A 21,480-nucleotide genomic window follows, 5' to 3' on the forward strand; every position below is an offset into this window, starting at 1 on the left:
AAGAAGAAGAAGAAGAAGAAGAAGAAGAAGAAGAAGAAGAAGAAGAATTTTCCTAAGATCTACCGAGCTTTTGCTCTGTGCCAAACACTATACCTGTACAAGGTTCTCCACAAGAATTATCTCAATCCTCACAATTAGTCTGTCATGAGAAACGGAGGCATGGAGAAGATAGGGGACTTGCCCAAACCACATTATTCACCCTGTTCCCGAACACCACTGCCATCAGGGGTTCAAATGAAATAAGCTCTGCTCTGAGGGATTTGCATTCCCAATTTTGACCAAGCTGATAAAACATCTCAGAGGATGCTCACATTTTCCTAGCATCAGATCTCTGTGCCTTGTCATACTTACATGTGGTTGGCTGGCCAAGGGACCAAGTCCTGCCTTTTGGGGGCTGGGGGGTATATCATATAACTGCTGCTTCTCTGGCTCCTGGGGAAAGACAGAAAAGGATAACTTGCATTTTTCCTTCCTGCGCAAACTCTGCCCACTCCAGTGTTTTGTTTTGTTTTTCCAAATGAAAATAGAAATCACCAAAGACTTTGGGGCTTTTGGTCATGATGCTCACATGGTGGAAGTTTATGTGGTTATGTTTTCAACAACCAACTCTCTGCTTTAAAAAGATGCCTTCTTGGGGCGCCTGGGTAGCTTAGTTGGTTAGGCGTCTGCCTTTGGCTCAGGTCATGATCCCAGGGTCGTGGGATCGAGTCCCACATCGGGCTCCCTGATCATCGGGGGGGTCTGCTTCTCCCTCTGGCCCTCTTCCCTCTCGTGCTCTCTGTCTCTCATTCTCTCTCTCTCAAATAAATAAATAAAATCTTAAAAAAATCACAGTGATGAACAAAATGTCACCATTTTCAATAAAGACAGGGTCAAGAGGGCCGGGGTGAGGGTGAGGTGAGTGAGGCGAGTCCTGCATGTGTATCTTTAAGACTTTTGTGCCCAAGGCGTAGCCGTGCTCCTGGCGTCTGTCCTGGCAAAGGGAGCGAGTGTGCTCATCCACGGGCCACAGGTGCAAGTGTGGGGAGAGGAGAAGAGATGCTCAGCAACAGGTGCAGGTGTGAGGGGAGGAGAAGAGATGCTCAGCAACAGGTGCAGGTGTGGGGAGAGGAGAAGAGATGCTCAGCAACAGGTGCAGGTGTGGGGAGAGGAGAAGAGATGCTCAGCAACGGGTGCAGGTGTGGGGAGAGGAGAAGAGATGCTCAGCAACGGGTGCAGGTGTGGGGAGAGGAGAAGAGATGCTCAGCAACAGGTGCAGGTGCGGGGAGCGGAGAGGCGGAGAGAGGAGAGGCTTGGCGGCACTTGCGGGAATGCAGAACAGCAATCTGCCTGACATGGGGAACCCCACAGGCCGGGCAGGACCAGGGCCGACACTCACCTTCAGGGCTGGGGGGCCCCAGCTCTGGGCCGGTACGTCATACACCTGGGAAGGCAGCGTTGGCAACGAGGCCCAAGCAGGTCTGGGGATCATGAAGAAGGCCTTGGGAGACAAAGAAGAGCGAAGGGAAGGAGACATCACTGCAGAGTCCACAGATCATGTTCCAAGTTACCCTCACACAACAAAGGCAGCCCGACAGCATGGAGGCCATGTCCCTGCACCCCTGACTGGCAGCCCTTCGCTCAGACCGCGGACCCAGGACGTGGGAGGGGAGGCCCCGTGGTGGTGGCCCGTCTTCCTCACGTGGGGGCCCGCAGCTGCCTGCGTCGGCCTCACCTGGGCAGCAGGCTCAAATGCAGATTCCCGGGCCCCATGTCAGTCGTACTGGAGTCTCTGAGTCCTGCTGGGGAGCCTGGGAATCTGCAGTTTCAGCGAACTTCCCAGGTGATTCTGAAGTTCTCGAAGGATCCGGGGCTATGATTCCAGTCTGGGGGTGTTACTGTGTTCATCTGATGATGCTGGGGATGCAGCAGTGAGCTGGACAGGAGAGGCTCAAAGGGTGTGAAGTGAAGAGACTCAAGGCGGCGGGGAGGGAGCAGGGGCCTGTCACAGGATGTGTCGCTGGGGATGAGGGTCGCTGGCGCAGCAGGAGGCGACCAGACCAAGGTGGCCCTCAGCCTTGGAGGCTGTGCCTATAACTGGATTCCAGTGAATCCTCCGGAACTCATGAATGTCCACTCTACACCGGGTACCACGCTGGCTGCTCCAGGGGCCGCAGCTTCCAGACCTGGCCAGGGAACCAACCACCTGGCGAACTTCAAAATGATACGGTTGCCCGGCTCCACATCAGACCTCTCAAACAAGGACATCTCCAGGACGGGCCTGGAAATGGGTGATTTTTATTAGGGAGTGAGTGCTGTCTGCCAGGGTCAAGGTCTAACGGGTGGGGTGGGGACACAGCCAGGACGCAGGCTGGAAAGCGAGACAGGGCCTTGAGGAGAGGAAAGGGTCAAGTCCAGAGAGCTGGTGGAGGGAGACTGCATTTCCCACTGGGTCCCCAGGAACCTGTCACTGGAAAGGGTTTTCTGAACTGGCTCACGTGGATGGTGAGGACCTGAATATGTGCAGCTGGGGAGGGCAGTCCAGGTAGAGGAGCAGCTTATGAGGACTAGATCAGAGTCCCTTTGTTCACAAGGGCGACCCAGCGTGGCATGGAGGAAATGCGAGTATCTACTTATTTATTTGCTCATTTTGGGTGAAAGAATGTGTACAGCTTGAGGCACTGGTAGGGGACCAGTGGGTCCCACCACTGATCGGGCTGGAATGACGGACGCAGATAAAGCAGCCACAAAGCGAACAGGACAGACATTCCTCCCCCAGGACACAGTCAGCTGTCGAGTGTCGAAATAACCTCCCTCCAAATGATGACTGCTTCCTCACTCACACAGAAAGCTGGTTCTCTAAAATCCTAGGCTGTCGGGAGCATTGCAGTCTGAAGTTCTATCAGTGAGAAGGAAACATCCCACTCTCATCGGAGAAGCAGGCTCACTTTCCGTCCCCAACACAGAGCTTGTGACACGAGATATCAGATGCGACATTCCCCATCTACCTCAGCCTGTAGGGTCCCAGAGACAGAACAGCCTGCTTTGCAGTCTGGGCTGATGCTGAGCCCTTTACACACTGCCCTGTTGTGCATAGAGCCTATCAAGACAGGCCTTTGTATTCACGTCACCTTTTCCCAACCCCATAACTAATTATGCTCCCTTATCCTCTGTTTGTGAGACAGCCCACAGTTCCTCTGCTCTGTGAACCCTCTCTCTACAGTGGGGCAATAAAGCTGACTTTGTCCCTTCTGGTCTTTGGCTGATTGGTCTACGCTCCACGCTGGGTTAAATCCAAGCTCCTGACACGCCTGCCCTGTCCAAATGCCAGGCCATAGGCCGTCACCTCCACCTCTGGCTTAATTCTGTGCCCTATCACAGAGCTTTTCCAAATGCACTCCCATTGCCTCTTACCCTCTAAGGCCCCAAGCCCCTTGTCTTTCTGCAGCTGACTTTGTGGGTAGACCACCCACAGAGAACAAAGGGGCTTTCTCGTGCGTGGAATTTCAGGTGGAGGAAGCTGGTTCAGAAATGCCCAGTGTTTCTTGGAACACAGAGGTTCAAGGTGGCAATCCATTAAGGAACATGTTTGAGAACCACAATTTCAAAAGGTCTGGGGGGACAAAAGGAAACTCCAGTTCAGGAACTAGTGGGTCTGAGAATAATTCCACCAGGAAGTTGGACCCTTTTCACTTGAAATACGAAAGATTCCCCTTTCTGAATTCAAACCAACATCAAATATGTTCTTTGTATGGTGATTAAAAAAAAAAAAAAAAGTCAGGCCGGCATATTACATTAAGGAAGTTGGAATAAAAAGTAAAACAAAGCTCAAAGACAGTGGTTACCCTGGAGGAAGTGACCAGAAGAAAGCGTGAGGGGGCTTCTGGGGTGCTAGTTTTGTTCTGTTTCTTGACCTGGGTACCAGTGACCAAACTATCCCCTTGGGATCTGTAGGTTACGTCTCAGGAAAAAGCTAATTGCGAAGAATAGATAGCGTCAGCCACCGAGTCAGGAAAACGAAGAGCAAGGGCATGCAGAGTCTAAGGGCATGGGCAGCCACGTGCGGGCACAAGGAAGTTTTGGTCCCTGGTATTCATCCCCCTGTTACCCTGGCTGGGCCCCTTCACCTCCCTGGAAATTAGTTCCCTCGTTCGTAGCACGGCAAGTCGTTCTCAAGACCCACCGAGGCCTCTTCCGGCGATAGAGACATCTGATCCTGACACGTGGATTCCTTGATTAGACAACTCGAGAAAAGTGACATATTTTCACCTTTCTTGGTTTTTAATTTTTGGCCAACCTTAATCTAGCGATCGTCCATGCAGGGCCGAGGGGAGTCTGTGAAATGGGTCACCTGGGCCAGTTCCATGCCTGTGAACTGCCCCTTGGAAAACAGCTCAAAGCTAGTGGCTGGATTTGCCTAGTTCTATCGAGCACTTCTGCCCACCAAGGAGTCAGGGCTAACCCCCAGACTACTCGGATCAGAAGCTTCTAAACTGGGTTTTATCCACTTCTTCTAGCTCTTTCCTTCTTGGGGTAGAAGAAGGAGTGGAATTATTTAGAATTGCCAGAAGGCACAGCTTCAAGGAGCACTTAGAAGTGACGTGCCAAGACAGAGAGGTATAGAGGCATGTTGGGATGGGCCCACTCTCCCAGCGTGGTCGTGGCTGTCCTGGAAGCCAGGTGACCCCGCACTGCTGATTTCCAAGCCACAGCTGACATTTCTTGCTCTCAGAGACCCCCTGCCTCTCCCCCTGCCCCTGCAAGCGCAGAGAAGGCGATATAAACAAAAAGTGTGGGAGGAGGGAGAAAAATGTAGATGGGGCAGCCACGGAGTAAACGGAAGCAGGAGAAAAAGGCAGGAAAGATCCCCAGGTGTCTTACTGGGCCCACCTCAAGAGCCCCTGGTTTCTGAATTCCCCATCGTGGTTGTGGTTTCTGTCCACGGCCACAGCCTTACAAGGGCGGCGGCGGGGGGGGGGGCTCCCAACACAGACACGCTTCACATGGAGGGTACATCTCCCAGCCAATGCCCTGACCCTTCACCAAGTTAGCTTTAGAGAGTAAACGCATTGTTCTCTTTGTTGCGATGCCCGTCTAGAAGTTGGGGTCCACGGTCACTTCATTCATTTAACAAACGTTGAAGCAGTAGGAGCCTTCCCTGGGCTTGGGTGCCCGGGACACCCAGTGAACAGAAGACACGGCCCCTGTGTGCCTTTTGGGGAGAGGGGGAAACCCAACTTAACTTCGGCAGAGACTACTTGCTTGTGGAGGAACCCCCACCAAGGCCCTGCTCTGAGTCAGCTGCTCAGACAGCAGCTGAGCGTGCCAGTCCTCCCCGTGGGCCAGCCGTTCCGGGGTCCGCCTCATGGGCTGCTGCAGAAGGCGTGACCAGCTTCCTTGTGGGGTTCACAGGCGGGGGGCGGGGAGCAGCCTTCCTGGACGCAGACCTTGCCAGGACCCCTGCTCAGAGCTGGGGCCAGGTGGGATGTGTCCTTTGAGCCGAAAGCAAAGTGTGCAGAAAACACCCACAGTGACAGAAGACCAGGCTAATCTGTTCTGCGTGCTTCACACCTCATCAAGGCCTGGGCCTGGGGACAGCAATACATTATTTTTTTCCTTTCTTCTTTAAATTCCTTTCCATTAAAAAAAAAAGTTTTCATTCTGCATCTACCTAGTGCTTCATTTCCTCTGTCTTTTTTTTTTTTTAATTGCTGTTTTTGAAAATTGCAGAAGTCATACATACTGTATAGAACACACAAGTCAACTTCCTGAACTCTCTGCTCATTGACCGGGCACCCGCCCCAGGCCAGGCACAGTGGCAGGTACAGGGAACATAAGAGTGACCAATTCCACTTCCCAAGGGGACCTCTGTAGGTGTGTGTTCTTTCAGTGGTGAGCACACACATATATACACACAGATCATTTGGGTTTTTTTTTTTTTTTTTAGTTTTTGTTTGGTTGGTTTTGTTTAAACGGTTATTTTTTCTCCCTTATACATGCCTCCTAGAACGACTTCATCTTTTTTTGACAAGTGCCTAGTATGTTGTAGGGATAACAAACACTTATGCAACCAATCCCCCCATTAACAAACATTTAGGCATCTTAGATTTTTCCCTACAACGAAAAACGCTATTATGGCCATGGCCTCCTCACCCAGATATATGTTTGCCTCCTTGGGTATTTCTGTAGCAATTCTGGAAGTAACGTTTCTTGGCTGAAGGGAATATAGATGTTAAATCTGTTGGGTAATTTCTTGCCTTTGAATCGATCACTAGAAGTCCTAGTGTCCAAAAAGGCCATGGTGGAAGTCCTTGATACTTTCATGAACAGCTCCACTAAGCTTTCAATTTCCTGCCAAGCGGGGATGTCTTGGAGAGCAGGGGGCGGGGGATGGGGTGGGGGAAATCACTGGAGTGCCGAAAATATTAGTGAGAACTGAACTGGGGGCCAAATATGAGCTCCCCCATCATCACCCAATCAAAGGGGTCCAGGGTGCACTTTGCACATTGATCCTCCCAACGGACACCAAGAACTCAAGGGCGAGGTCAGCCCCTGGGCGTTACATATCCCTCGACCCTTCTGTTTTATTTGGAAACATGCATACCTGTTTCGGAATGCTTAGAGTCTTTTCACAGACGATTCTGGCGCGGGCAGGTGGGTCAGGGAATTCGTAGACTTGCGCAGTGGTGGGTGGAGGCCCCTCTACCCAGCCCTTCATGTGCTCATATACAGGGCCTGGAGTCGGGGGCTTGAGCAGGGTGGGCACCTGGTAGGTCTCCTCGGAGTTGGTGAGAGCTTCCTCCAGGCCTCTCAGGAAAGGGGGACAGGGCCTGTCGGCGGGGGCCTCAGGGAGGATTTGGAGGCGGTTGGCAGGGGCCAGACCTTGCCTCCCGTGGAGCAAACACTTCCACCAGCCCTCGCTTTCTGGCACGTTTTGTTCCAGAATGGTCAAGATGTCTCCTCTGCAGAAAGCCAGCTCGTAGGAGCAGTCTGGGTGGTTGTCATAAAGTGCTCTGGCCAAGAGTGTCTGGGGACGGGAGGAGAAAGAATTCATTGTTATTACTGTTGCCAACAACCGCTCCGCCAAGCCCCTGGCTTAGAAACACATTCTTATGTTTCCTTGACCCCACAGGCTTTTTTTGTCCCTACTCTTTGCCTGATTTATTCCGACCCATCCCTGGGGTCTCTGGTGAAATGTCATCTCCTCAAGGGCAGCCTAACCTGTCGAGTCTCCTGACTGTGCTCTCAGGGCACAGTTTTCATTTGCGATGACCATGAGCTGCTCGGGGGAGTGCAGCAGAGCACATAGTCGGATTGAAATCCTGGCTCTGCAACTTCTTAGCTGTGGGCCTTGGAGCAAATTAGCTATTCTCTCTGGGCCTCAGTTTCTTCGTCTGTCAAATGGGACTAATGATAACATCTTCCTCAGGGGGCAAGAATGAAAAGGGTTGTTAGGCACGTAAAGCTCACTGAATAGCGCCTGGCAGTCAGTAGGTGCTCAGTAAAGGTTGGCTGTCACTGTCCTAATGATCATAGTGCTCTTTGTCTCGTAGTCGTTATTTTTCTCCTGAATTGGATTCTAAGTTCTGTGACTGCTGGGACCGTATCTCACTTATTTGCTGCTCTGTCCCTAGCATCAAGAACACAGGTGCATGCGAGATGCTCCGTCAGTGTTCACTAGCGGGGGGGTGATGGAATAGAGACAGGAGTTAGTGCCTAGTCTATGTCACACAGCCAGGGTCACAACGCAGTCAGGGGCCTCTGGGTGGCTCGGTCGGTCAAGCATCTGCCTTCAGCTCAGGTCATGGTCTTGGGGTCCTGGGGTTAAGCCCTGTGTTGGGTTCCGTGCTCAGCAGGGAGTCTGCTTGTCCCTCTCTCTCTACCCCTCCCCCTGCTCATGCTCATTCTCTCTCAAATAAATAAGTAAATTCTTAAAAAAGAAAAAAAAAAAAAAAACCAACCCAGTCAGTCTCCCTAGTTCTCAGATTCACGCTCTTTCTGGAAGCCACATGGTCCTCAAAGGAAAATCACCCTGTCTCAGGGGCAGCAATGGGTAAACCTCCTTCTTATGTGGATTTTGGCTGTAATTAAATGAAGGCAGTTTGTTTCTGTGGGTTTTAACATGATCGCCTATTACTATATCAATGCACACTTATCACAGAAAAATTAGGAAATACAGAAAAGAAAAAAGAGGTGAAAATTATCCATAATCCCACCACTTAGAGGTAACTTTTCAGACCATTTTGGTATTTATCCCTCCAGTTGCTTTTTTCTTCCTTCGACTAAATTTAGTTAGTTATACCTCTTATACTCATAAAACAAAGCAAAAGTGCTGAGCCATCCCATTACATTTGTTAAGAAGTGTTGCTTTTATTTACTTCTTTGCATAAAGTTTTTCTGTTACAAAAACGGAATCATGTCCAATTGCTGAAAAGTATCATTTTAAACACACAGTAAGGTCTCTATGTATTTAGAGAAACACTGTTGCATGTCTGTGTGAGAAGCATAAGTAAAGTCAGATCCTGACAATCCCACATAAAATCTACTGCAGTTGAGGTCCTAGGAGATCCTGAATAAGTTTTGCACATGGAACTTCCTTCTCGCTACGAAAACAAGGACAGAGAGAGTACAAAACAATGAGAAGCAAATAGAAGAAAACAAAAACGCCTGCCGCAGAGAACCACTGTCACTCCTTTGGTCCGCGACCTCTCAGATCTTGTGCGTATTTGTTCATATACATACCTGGAATCAGTTGTATTTTAAAAACCTCATGGGATCATATGCTACATATGGCTTTATAATCTGCTTTTTTCCCCCGCTTAATAATAGATTATGAACATTTTTCCACGTCCATGAACAGCTTTCTTCACCCAGTATCTTTTTAAGTAGTGGTGCCATTTTCCACTGTGAGGATGAACCATGCTTGTCCTTCCTGGTTCTGGGACACTCTAGCTAATTCCAGTTTTTAGCTATTACAAACAGTGCTAAGATGATCATCTTCATCGCTGAATAGTTGCAATTCTCCTTATTTATTTCCACAGAGAAATGTCCAGGTGGGTGAAATCCTTAGGGCTCCTCCTTCCCTCACTGCCCTTGGGCATGGTTGACCCATGTACACTTCCGTCCGTTGTAAATGAGACTGTCCATTTCCTCCCAGCCCATGACCCTCGGCATGAGCTCTCGGTTGGATGGTGCATTTGTTTTAAAATCTTTGTCATGGAAACTTGAGAGGTTTTTGAACTCATTCTTGGGTGAGTTCAAATGAACTCATTTTTAAAAAGAAGGAACATGGTCCTGAACATTAGAGGTGTGTGTGTTGTGAAGGACATTCCTGCCTGTGGGCATCTCCTCTCCCACCCCAGGTGAACCGAAACCCTCCCCTGAGAGGGAGGCACAAATCTCACTGGTTGGAGGCAGAGTGAGTGTATGGGGTTTACACTGAAAAGCAAAGAGTCCAGTTAGGGCTAATAAACACCGATTGCCTTCTGGGTGTGAGGGACTCCATGACGTGTCCCCTTGGCCAACTACGTATTCCTTCATAAGGGCAGCCGACCTTGGCTGAATGTTTACGAGCTATGGCACTGTTCCCCGTGCTTGAGTTTGGGGATACCAACTTTGATCATGTGATGATCCACTCTGTGAGTTTCCGAGGCTCCCCCGTAGCCCCTGCTCTCCCCAAACCTTCAGGGCCCTGAGAGATTGCACTCCCGCCTACATCTCCGGGCTTGTGGTATCACTTCCTCATCAGCCCCACAGGAGCACCACCCTTTGTGGGGGCTTGAGTCCTTCCCACAGGCTGTTCCCTCTATCCAAGAGTCAGCAGTTGTGTGCCTAGTCAGACCCACTCATCTTTCCAGACTCCTCTTAGATGTCCCTTCTTTGCAAAAAGATTCCTTGACACCCAAACTCCTTCAGACTACCCTAGTCCTCCCCATTTTTTTTTGCTCAATGCTTTTCCATGTCAGGACTGATGACGCTCGCATATAATCCATAAAGTACATGATGATCATTTTTTGGTGTCTATGTCCGGGCTAAAACACTGGCTCCGGGAGAGGACACCTTCCTTGCTCTAACTGCATCCCCAGCTTCCAGCACACAGCAGGTGCTCATCGGTTGCTTTTTGAATTAATGGGTGGAGAAGGCTGAGTAATGTAATACCCTTGTGTTCAAGTCTTTGGCAGATAAAGGGACACGCAGTACCGAGATGAGAGCCTCTGTGTCTTTCTACAGTAGGGTAAAAAGGAGGCTCTCTGAGACTCTCTGCCCATCCCATTAGGTGGTCTTTGGTGAGAATGACCACCAAGATGTCCCAAAGATGGGCCGCAAGACCCGGCTAGTCTGCACACTCAGTTACTGTCCCATGAAGGTGGTGTGAGTGTGTTTCCAGCCTGCGGAATCTAGCAGAGATGAAGCATTTAGAGGGAAGAGAGTTTTAGAATCTTATAAGATTTTATTTATTTATTTTATTTGAGAGCGAGAATGAGAGAGAGAGAGAGAGCATGAGAGGGGGGAGGGTCAAAGGGAGAAGCAGACTCCCTGCTGAGCAGGGAGCCCGATGCAGGACTCGATCCCGGGATTCCGGGATCATGACCTGAGCTGAAGGCAGTCGCTTAACCAACTGAGCCACCCAGGCGCCCTGAGTTTTAGAATCTTATAAAGAGTACCAATTAAAGGCCAGGATTTAGTGAAGTTCCATGTTATTCTGTAGATTTTTTTTTCTAGTTAATAATAATCTCTGAATAGTAAGAAAAGAACCTGAAAGGTTACAGTTTATTACTTTGTCAGACTTTAACCAGACTTATAACTAGCCCTGCAATCCTCTCTTAATAATCCTTCATTAAATTGCCTACAACTACCTAGATTCCTAAATGCTCTTTGACCCAGTTTGAACATCTTACTGGTTCTCTCGTTAATGAATCTGTTTAATAAAATCTTTGACATGAGTTCATTGTATGTTCTCTTGAGGTTCACGAGTTTACCTTCCTGAACATTACACTTCAACTGTCCACACTGGCGAGATAACAGAAACACAGTCTGCAACGAATCACCACAACTTCACGAAATACACTTGACACATCCATGAAAGAAAAAGCTGATCATCTGAGATGTGCCTGTATTTGTCTGGAAATAAGATCATGCGTGCGTCCAGAGAGCAGTTGCTGCAGTGTGGTAGCTGCTCGGAAACGTCCAGACTGGCACCAGCTTCGTCGGTGGATATGCCTGTTGTGAGAGGCAGGAACCATTTCCTAGAGAACAGGGGGCTCGTACGATCACCCACTCCAGCGGGCACCCACAGCTGTCCAAGATGGTCAGTCTTATTACTCTGCTTCCAGCCTGCAGTCTGCAGTGCAGCCACGCCTACCTCACGGGCTGTAAACTCCCAGCAAAGGCAAATCCTATGTATGGTGCTATCACTTAATTCCCTTTGTTCTAATTGGCAGGGATGTCTCAGGACACCTCATGCAATCAGTCAGTGTCTCAGAGTTTTAATAACAAAGCCCATTAAAGTTTCTGTTCCAAAAGAATTTAACACAAGTGAGGCATCTTGAGGGCTCTTCACCTAGAAAACAGAGGACCATATTGAATGGGGCCCTATTTTGTGTTGGGGGCGATGCAGTCATTATATCACTTAACTCTCAGAAGCCTCAGAGGTGGGTTTTCTAATCCTCGTTTTACAGAGGAAGAGACTGAGGGTCAGAGAGGTCAAAGGACTTGTCTAAGGTCACTTGGACTCAAAGTGCTCTTCTCGCATCCATTATTGCACCATTCATTCCCCTTACAACCCATTCTCCAGACATTTAGACACATACATATTTATATCCTTAAATCAGATCGTGTTGGTTTCTTATTTAAAGACCTCCAATAGCTTCGAAATCCACTTAGAACAAAACCTGTGTTCCCTGTCTGGTCGCCCTCCTGGCCCACCACTCTGCCTGTTAATTTTCCTTCAGCCACGTTGTTTTCTCCCTCTTCCCAGATGCACTAAGCTTGCTTCTACCTCTGGACCTTTGCGCTTGCTACTTCTCCTGCCCAGAACACTCTTCCGCCAGACCGTTGCATGCCTGGCTCCTCTTTCGATCTCAGCTCAAAGGTTACCTCCTGCAGAGGCTGTCCCTGCATGAAAGTCACCTTTTGCCTCGGTGTTCCTGACCACCCACGTAAGGCTGGTCTCCTCCTTTGCGTCCACACAGGACTGAGACGCTGAGCCTTTAGGCGTGCTAAAGACAGAATCGAGTCAGGGTGAGCCAGACTTTTTCGGGGCAATGGGTGGTGCGGGGAGGAGAAGCGGCGGCAGCAAACACTCAGCGTGCCCCTATGTCCAGGGCAAGGGGCTAAGCTCTTTATAGATAACACTTGGAAGCAATGACCAGCCCACCCCAAGAGAGCCTAACAGCGATTGCAGTACTCCCTGAGGCCACTCACAGGTATTTTTTTTTAAATAGGGTGTTAATTTGGAAATGTCTGTGTAGATATTTAAGAGATGAAGGAAGACGTATGTTTATATTTTTGTCCCCTGTGGGCAAACTGGCAGTTAGATTCTGTGAGCAGTAAAACAAATATCCCTAATTTCCAAAAAGGGCATTTCCCTCAAATGCCCACCTTCATTCAACAGCTGGAAGAGGGGAAAGGAAAATGGAAGATGCATTTGGAAGAAAGAAACAAAGACAAAGGGTAAGTTTCCCTCTCTGGAGAGACCTTCACACAACCGCCAGATGCACTGTGTTCATCTATGTTGAATCAGCAATGAACTATGGGATTAATTAGCTACAACTGGAGAAATCTGGGATGTTGTTCATTCGTTCGTTCATTCATTCATTCACGAAGATTGTATTGAGCATCTACTATATACCCGGTGCCCTGCTGAGATACAGCAGTGAACAACACAGTTCCTGATCTCGTGCCAATCTACGTTCCAGCGGAGGAGACAAACTCCAATCAGATTTTCACAGAAAGCAGCATAGGGTTTCTACCTCTCTTCCGGACAATGAAGGAAAACACAGGAAGTTATGAGGAATATGGGTGTAGTGAGAACGGAGCCATGGAAATTGCGCTCTGGGGGTGAGTAGGAGTTAGTCAGCTCAAGAATGGGGGCGAGATCCTCCAGGCAGAGGAAGAGAAATGTTTGAGGGCTGGGGGGAGTGATGGAGGGAGAGAGAGTGGGTGTGAGAAGTGGGTGGTGAGCTGGAGGAACTGAAAGATGACCAGGCTGGCTGGAGTGAAGTAAACAAAGGATCCGGAGCTTGATTCCATATTGGTTGCTGTTTATATCTGGTTGCTGGGCGAGAGGGATCGGAGGGAGCAACTGTGAGGCCAAAGAGGCTCATCAAAGCCAATCGCCCAGGCCAAGTGGGAGAGGCCTGCTCGCTGAGATGAGGGTACAGGTTGGATTTAGGACAGCCCGAGGGAGGAGGTGGTGAAGGATCGCATGCGATCTTTAAGGCAAGTCTTGAAAGAAAGGGCAGGATTGTAATTACCAGAGAGGGGAGGACGGACGCAGTATGGACCAGGGAGAGTAATTGCTTCTCGGGCTTTCTGTCTCCAGCAGTGGCATAGAGAGCCAGTGCCAGCAGCTACCGCTCTCAGCAGAACCAGACTGAAGGAGCCCGTGGAGGTGCCACCCGCGGAAGCATCAGTTCTGGGCTTCTTCATTCATCACCCTCTAGACCAAGAGGGTGCGCACAGCTCCTTGGGAACTCTGCAAGAGCCCCACCTGCCTTTCGGCTTTACTTTCCATTTTTCTTTTCTTTACTTCACTTGAAAGAGCGGAGCTTCAGGAATTCAGAGCGTTAGAGCGGGACAGCGACCCTGGATGCTGTCTTCCGGGTTCGCCTCATTTGAGAGCTTTATGTGCCCGAGACCAGGAAGGTTACTCGACCTGCCTAGGGTCACACAGCGGCAGGCAGCAGTGCGGGGATTCACACTCGAGTCTGTCTGGTTCCACAGCCTGCTTTGCCAGCTGGAAGCACAGCCTCTCCAAATCCAGGTCAACCTCTTGCTCTGATCTGCTAAAGTCTAAAAGCATGTACTTTTAGAAGAAGCTGCTTTAAAGACATCCATAGACAGGAGCAGTGAACTCATGATTACAGGAGCTGGGCAGAAAGTATATGGAGGCAGGCCGGGTGTAAGACATTTGGGAGTGTTGGAGACTGTGGCACGCTCACACAGATTTTAAAATACAACTTCTTGGGCCAAGTGGAGTGCTCTGCTGCTGAGTCCAGCCCACCGCTGGGGTCTTCGAGGCCCCATGCCGCTCTCCTTTGCAAACCCAAAGTTAATGGGCAGGAGGCTGGAGCATTTCGACTCAGTGCAGGGCTTCCTGAACGAACAGTTGACCGATTGGCTTTGAAGTGCCCCCCACCCCCCGCCCCGTTACGTTATGTTATGGCCAAGACTTTGTGCTAGCTGCTCACAACTTGAGACTCTCTCTACCCTTTCTTGCTTGCTTCTCTCCTCCCCCTCACGGCTGACACAAGCACTATCCTCACCCCCTGTACTCTTGTATTCCTAAAATTAAAAGTTAGTAACCAGGGGGATAGGAGAGACCCCGAGATGATTTTCCTTCTAAGTAGCCAGAATATCATCATTTCCTTGGGAACGTAAATCGTACCACAAGGTCTCCAGCTCACGGCAGGAAATAGCAAATAAGTAAGTGCCCCCTAACAAGAAAGAAGAGACTCTACATGTGCAAGAACCTTGAGCGGCAAGTGATGATTGGACCCCCGCTCTTAACACCGTCATAGAGCCTCATCACTGACAACATGGGCATTTGTCTTCTATTAAACTCTTTCTTTGAAAAATGTCCATCTTTAACATTTTAGCTTCTTTCTCATAGATTCCATGACTTGTTCCCAAGAATTCTTAGTTTTAGGAGAAGGTGGCAGAATTGTTCATACTTCCCCTCTGAGGATCATGAGAGAATAGTTAACATATAAACTACAATTCTTTTTTAAAGCAGACACTGTAAATATTTCAAAGCCTTTGACGTTTGGCAAGTATGAATCTCTGAAGTTCATAAAGTCTTCCCCTAGATGTAGGAGCTTTGACTTTGAGATCAGTGAAAGCTTCTCTCATAGATCTTTATGGGGCAGCTGAACCCAGACTCAGAACATCAGGAGTAGACACAGAGGGGAGAAAGCCCTTTGATCGTCATTAAGGACAACAATCTCCCCTTGAATGCACTGGAAGAATTCACTGGAAGTATCTCATGCTGTGTAAATACGCAGATAGGCTTGGAAAGATCAAAGCAGAGAGAATGGTGCTATCAGTTGGCTTGCTCATGTTTATTTTCCATCATTTTTAAAAACATGTTATGTTAAAGAAAAGTTTCCAAGAGCAAAAGCAAAATCCCCGCACCACCTCCATTGTCTCACCCACATTCTCCAAAAACGGAAGAAAGACAGAGGAAGAAGGACAGCCCTGAGGAACAGACAAAGTATCTACATGACACTCGTTTTGTGAGAGGTTTGGATGGGTAACAACATTCTGTGAAGTGAGATGACAGGGTCGACGTGTTTTTAAGGAGTCCTGGCAAAGACAGTCTGGAAAGAATTCTGTTTGCAAACCCCATGTAACAATGCAGCCTTCTTCTGACACGTGCAGTGTGTCAGCTACTACTAACTTCCTGTAATTAATCAAAGAGAAAGAAATTCCCTTCGGTCTTCTGGCTGCATATTGAGTCAGGCATCACGTTACTTTTGTCATTTACTATTTAGCCAATGCCTCGTGGATGAGGATAGCTCACAGTCTTTCAACTTCTGCGCCAGGCACCGCGATAATTCGCCTGGATTTGTCTCTCTCGGTATTCACAATCCCACGAAGCAGATACTGTGACTCATATTCTGTTTGAGAGATGAGAAAATTAAGGCACAGAGAGGGTGATCAAGTAGCTTAAGGCTGCTCAGAGAGCAAAGCACAGAACCAAGAACACAACACAGGCAGTTTTGACCCCGGGGTCTGCCCTTTTGGCCCACAAATCACAGTGCTTGGCACAGACTCCACCGCAAGATGGCATGTGCGTCTTGATAGACGAGCCAATGACAAAGTGTGCTTCCGAGAGAGGGATGGTAAACTGATAAACACATTTTATCTCAGGCGTGTACGTTGCCTGGTCATTTACCAGAATTAGACCCTGCCCTAAGAATTCAGGACACTGGTAAATAATGATACATTTTTTATAACAGAATACCATACAGCCATTTAAAAGAACGAGGTAGAATTTGTATGTGTTGAAATGGAACAATCTCCAAAATATAGTATTAATTAAAAAAAATCAGGATGACAAACTGTGTGTATGGTATGTCCCCATTTATGCTGTTGTGAGCATAGCTTCTTTCTGAAAGAGGACATAAGTTTTTGGATGGGGCTTTTCCTCTGGCCAGGGGGACCAGAGCCCTGGAAACTATAGAGATTTGGGGATTAAAGGAAAACATGCTTTCAGTCCATGCTCATTGGTACAGTTAGAATTTTGTAAACCATGGATGTGTGTTTTAGTTTTAAGAAAGGATTCCGTTCTATTGGAAGAAAATGGCTTCATGTTGGTAAACTTGAGCGACTGGTGGTCACTAATCACTCCCATCCGTTCTACCCTGATTGGGTAGAAGGAACCTTGCCTCCAAGTCAACTTCTTCTCGGCTGAAAGCAGTCTCCCCCGCACAGAGTCATACCACCGACAGCGAAAACTAGGATGACCTGTGGTAAGACACCAGAACTGGGGTTGCACGCCTGTACCATGGGGAGGGGCAGCAAGAAAGACCTGCTGCCCCTTCCTCACCGCCCCCCACCCCGGGGCGATATTCTGAGGTCTGCAGTTGAGATGGGACCACCTCCTCTTTCTTTCTCCCCACCCACCACCCCATTTCCTGTCTTCCATGTGTCCCTCCTTCCTTCTTCCCTCCTCTTGAAGAATCTCCCTTGGAAACCATTGTTCAACAAAGAAGCTATTACCTTAACTTCTGTTTTCCCTCACAGGTTTCAATAGCTTTCCAGAGCAACACTGACACTGACAAGTACAATTATTCCGCAAGGTTTGGGGAACTAAGCATCACGGAAGATAGCAAAATGGTATATTTCCTAATCAGAACTCGCCCTGGGACCTGCAACTGTATTCAATTGCTCGCCTTTCATGTGTCATGCCTAATGTGGTGAGAGAGTTCGTTGGTGGTATCGTGGAGCTTGAGACGGCTCTGCTTCAAGAATCTGCATTTTAGTCTCGGAAATATTTAGGCTTTTTTTTTTTTTTGATGAGGTGACAGCTGAGTAATTTCTTGCTTCATCCTATGACATGAAGAAGAGTTGTTTCTCTTGGAGCTGGTTTTTAGAGACTTAGCAAAGTGGGTAAAGGAGAGACGCTGAAGGAAAGCTGCTGTTGTCTGCCAGAGAGCCCGGGGGAATCGGCAAGCTTCGGCTCCAGCAGCCTCTGAAAAAGTGGACGAGCTCTCCAGCGAAAGGCTCCAGAATGTGGACAAAGTGACCCCAAGTCATCTAACTGGAAGTGAGACACCGAAATATCTTTTTTCCCCAATTACCTTTATGTTTAGAGTAACACTTAAGCTTAAAAAGAAAATTAACCGAGGGGCACCTGGGTGCCTCCAGTCAGTTAAGCGACTGCCTTCGGCTCAGGTCATGATCCCAGGGTCCTGGGATGGAGTCCCGCATCCAGGGAGCCTGCTTCTCCCTCTGCCCCTCCCCCTGCTTGTGCTCTCTCTCTCTCTCTCTCTCTCTGATGAGTAAATAAATAAACTCTTTAAAAAAAATAACAGAGTAGAATATAGCTTTTTAAACAAAATATAAATTCTCCCTTTTTGGTTTCAAAGCCAAAAATGGGCCATAGAGCAACTTTCAATTACTTCCACTGGTGTGATAGCTATTTGAGGAGCATCACCACCTGCTCCCCTAACTTAGGGGAAAAATTTGAAATAACAAGTAACAGACCCTTTAACATGGTTAATTTAGAGTCCCAAACAGTTTGAATAGTTGCAAGAAATGGATGCCAGCAGAGAAAAACTCAGATACTCACATTCACCTTCATCTTGATCCTTTAAAGAAAGTATTTTTAAAGGTGATTATTCCATATCCTGGAAAACACTGACAGAAATCGCGTGGGAAGGGAAGTTCTTCGGTGGCAGTTAGCGCGGGAATGCTGAGAGGTGTGGGTCTCAAACATTTGTGCGTGAACAGTGTGCTCTTCCTGCAGCTGTTCTCGCCAGCAGATCTGGGCTGAGCCCAACAGCCCTGGGCAAGGATGGGGCTGGCCACACCATGCATTCCCTCCATCTGCCTCCTGCTTCCCCCCCTACCCCCATCCATCTGGGTGCCAATAGCCATTGTGGTGGGAAAAACCCTTGTGAACTTGGAAATGAGAAGCTATGTGAGAAAAAAAGAACAACTTAAGTCAAAGAGTGATTCCTTGTCTTCCTAACACCTGTAAAAATGGCCCTGGATGACGGCATCATCTATGAAAAAGCCCAAACGTGAAGTGATTTCTCCACCGTAACATTGGCCTCTGATCCCTCCAGCTTTCAATTCTTCCTGATGGTTCAGATGAAAAAGCCCCTCATCACAGGACTTCCGTAGCTGCAGAAGGCCCTGTCCACCGATGAGACTTTGAGGAAGTGACTGGCTAGAAAAAAATTTCAAAGCTGCCCAATGGAAGTGAAGTATTTTCTTCCCTGAGGCCTGAATTCTGTGGTTTCCCAGTAGGTTTGGGTCTTGACCAGATCCACTTGTTTGAATCTACTTCCCCTGTTCATGGGAACCTTGCTAGAATGTACTTTTCGTGCTTCATTGATTGGGCAATTATATATTAAGCACCTACTGTATGTCTGACAACGTGGGCTAGAAGCGGGGGGGTGGGGGTGGATGGAGCAAGCAGCACTAGGTCCCCTTGATCTAGGATCTCAGGATTGAAATGATGCAACAAGAAATCAGGTCTTCTAGTAATTGATTTTTAAGATACGGCCCAAGACGGGCCCTGTTATACCAAACTGTGTCCTTCAGCCCGTAGAGCCCTAGAGATCCAGCAGCTCCATGCCTTGCCATTCCCCCTCCAGCACCTCCATGTTCACTCTTGGCTAGCCTCGTCCTTGGGTTATTGATTAAGATACCTCTTTGGAAAAAAGAGAAGTTGGAAGCAACTTCTGGAAGCTTCCTTTCCTCTCTTCCTTCTTTCTCTCTTTTTTTGAAGGGAAGAGAAGAGGAAAGGCACGGGGGATACAAGAAGGTGTTCTGTGTGATCGTACCACCTCCGACGAGGACACTTTATCTAAGACTGTGCTTCTTCAACTCCGTATGTCTATTAATGGCTTTCTGTCATAGCTACTTACTTAAAGTAAAAAGTTAAATGAAACCAATTAAAAACAACTCTCCCTAAGCAACGTTACCTATAAAATTACATTTGATGAGCTAGTTTTAATTTTTTCTAATGCACATGACAATACATAACTGACGTTAGAAAAATGTTCTAGTCATGGCCCGCGTCTCAGATCGTCTTGGATGCCAGCAGTCAAGGCCCCTGCAGGGTGTGATTTTTTTCCATCTGGTTGATCAGGAAGAATGCAAAGCTGGCCCAAGCCATTTAACAGATCACAGAAAAATAAGGGAAGGTTCATGCCTGTTCACCAAATTCTCCATCCCCCAGGGTCATTTCTAGGGGTGTTAGGAAAGCAAGGAGCCACCCTGTTATTTAAGCTCTTGGTCTCCCCCTCTGTGGGTGCGAATTTATTCCAGTCCCTGGGCTTATTCATTTTGTTGTCAATAATGGGCTACAGATAGACCCACTGCAAGTCTTACTTGGGAGACCACAGGGAAGTTGGGACGGGTGTGTGTCACTGGCTGTGTTGATCTCAGGATGCTCATTGATTGCCTCGCTTTGGGCAACATCATGTAGGAAACAAGCAACTTGAAGTACTCGCTGTCTATAACCAACTCTAGTGCCCTTTCAACCTCGGGGCAAGTTTACACTCTGAACCCGAAGCCAACATCCCACAAAGCCCCTTTTTACTTTCTGTTAACCAGAGGGCAAACATCTCCAAGGGAGAAAGACCCTACTGCTTTCTCGTCTCATTTCTCCTGTTTTCTTGTCCCCAGATGACAGACTGCCAGTAAGAGATGCATAGCAAAAGCTGCTTTTGATTCTACGGAGAAGCAACACTTTAAAGAAAAAGAACAATACTGTACATCCAGTAACTTCGAAGCTCACGGAGACATTCTCTCTGGAGTGGGGGGCCACACGGGGGGCCAAGAAGTGCCCGTGGGTAACTTTTCAGTGGTTTCCGTGTTTTCTCGAGAGGGGTTTGCAGAGACGGCAAAGCCTTGGCGCAGGACCCTGAGATGCTGTCCCAGGCACAGGACACACTGCCTTCCTGACATTACCTCTGTTCCCATGGTGTGGACACAAGCGTCTTCTTCCGTTCCCATCCTCAAGTGGCTTAGAGCAATACAGCTGGACACGGTTCCTAAAATATTTATTTCCCCTTTTTGCAAGTCATGTTGGAGTATCCAAATATCACTTCTCCCCGCCTCCCACCTCTGTCCTTTGAAGTTATTCCCCTCCAGGCACTTGTCATTTCCTCCCTTAGTCATCCTAGTTCCAAAATGACCATGTTCTCTTTCTAGGGCTGCTTCCCCATTCAGTGATCATGCAAGGCCACTTTTCTTTGAATAGTCTGGTAACTCTGGGGTTCGTGAGGCTGTTTTGTATAGCTTTTTTTTTTTTTTTATAGTGAGCTCTCTAGCAAATAAAATGAAACAGGAATGATCATATAATGTGATGGACTTTTTATGAACTAAAATGACAGTTTATTATATTGAGGAAGGGGCCGAGACACTTTTGTCCTTGGTGGCATTTAGAACAGTGCGTGGCATAGGGCAGGCACCCAATAGTTACTGAATGAATTAAAGGTATATTGTCTGGAAATAAGGTTGGTAGAAAACAAACATCGGTTTCACAAAAAAGGGTTATAGACACGCAGTTCAATAAAACCTATTTACACCTTTATTTACTATTCTTTCTGTTCACATCCCCTCATGGTTTCAAATGTCAAAAGTTTTTTTTTCAAAAGGCAGGGCAAGCTATTTTTTTGTCCGTGTCCATTGAGAACAGCATGGCGGCCTCCAAAATGGAAAGAGAGGCCACCTGCCCTTGTCTCCTGACTCATTCCCTGCTTCTGCTCTTCTTGGCCAACAGTCCATTTGTTGCATAGTAGCCTGAGTGATGTCTTAGAAACATAAATCAGACCATGTCGTCTCCTGCTTTAAATAGGCCAGTGGCTTCCTTTGCAGTTAGAATGCACCTCAAAGTTCTTACAGGACCCTGCTTCTCCCTCCAATCTCATTTCTGCCCACTCTCTCTCCTTGTCCCTCTGCCCCAACAATGCTGGCCTTTTTACGGATCTTTCACCATGCTGAATTCCTTCCCCCTGCAGGGTCTTTGCCTTTGCTGTCTCCTCTGCCTGGAATATTTCTGCCATCATCCAGGTCTCCAGAAAGCCCCCTTTCTGTCCA

The 21,480-nt window shown here is 48.1% G+C and overlaps 1 protein-coding gene across 2 annotated transcripts in view; it reads right to left on the bottom strand.

The window, feature by feature from the left end:
• CASS4 (Cas scaffold protein family member 4) overlaps positions 1-21,480 on the bottom strand; it is a 35,059-nt gene that overhangs the window by 8,860 nt on the left and 4,719 nt on the right. The window contains exons 2-5 of one of the 2 annotated variants that reach the window (XM_025853279.2): positions 20,350-20,432; positions 6,584-7,006; positions 1,379-1,480; positions 352-432 (exon numbers count right to left, since the gene is read on the bottom strand). In XM_025853279.2, coding sequence (XP_025709064.1) covers positions 352-432; positions 1,379-1,480; positions 6,584-7,006; positions 20,350-20,394 — 651 coding nt within the window. In that variant the 5' untranslated portion in view covers positions 20,395-20,432. The remainder of the gene's footprint in view (positions 1-351; positions 433-1,378; positions 1,481-6,583; positions 7,007-20,349; positions 20,433-21,480) is intronic. The other variant, XM_025853281.2, reaches the window with a different exon arrangement.

The sequence above is a fragment of the Callorhinus ursinus genome, unplaced genomic scaffold (assembly GCF_003265705.2).
Source record: "Callorhinus ursinus isolate GAN/ISIS: 27379988/994484 unplaced genomic scaffold, GSC_fseal_2.0 scaffold53, whole genome shotgun sequence".
NCBI lineage: Eukaryota > Metazoa > Chordata > Mammalia > Carnivora > Otariidae > Callorhinus > Callorhinus ursinus.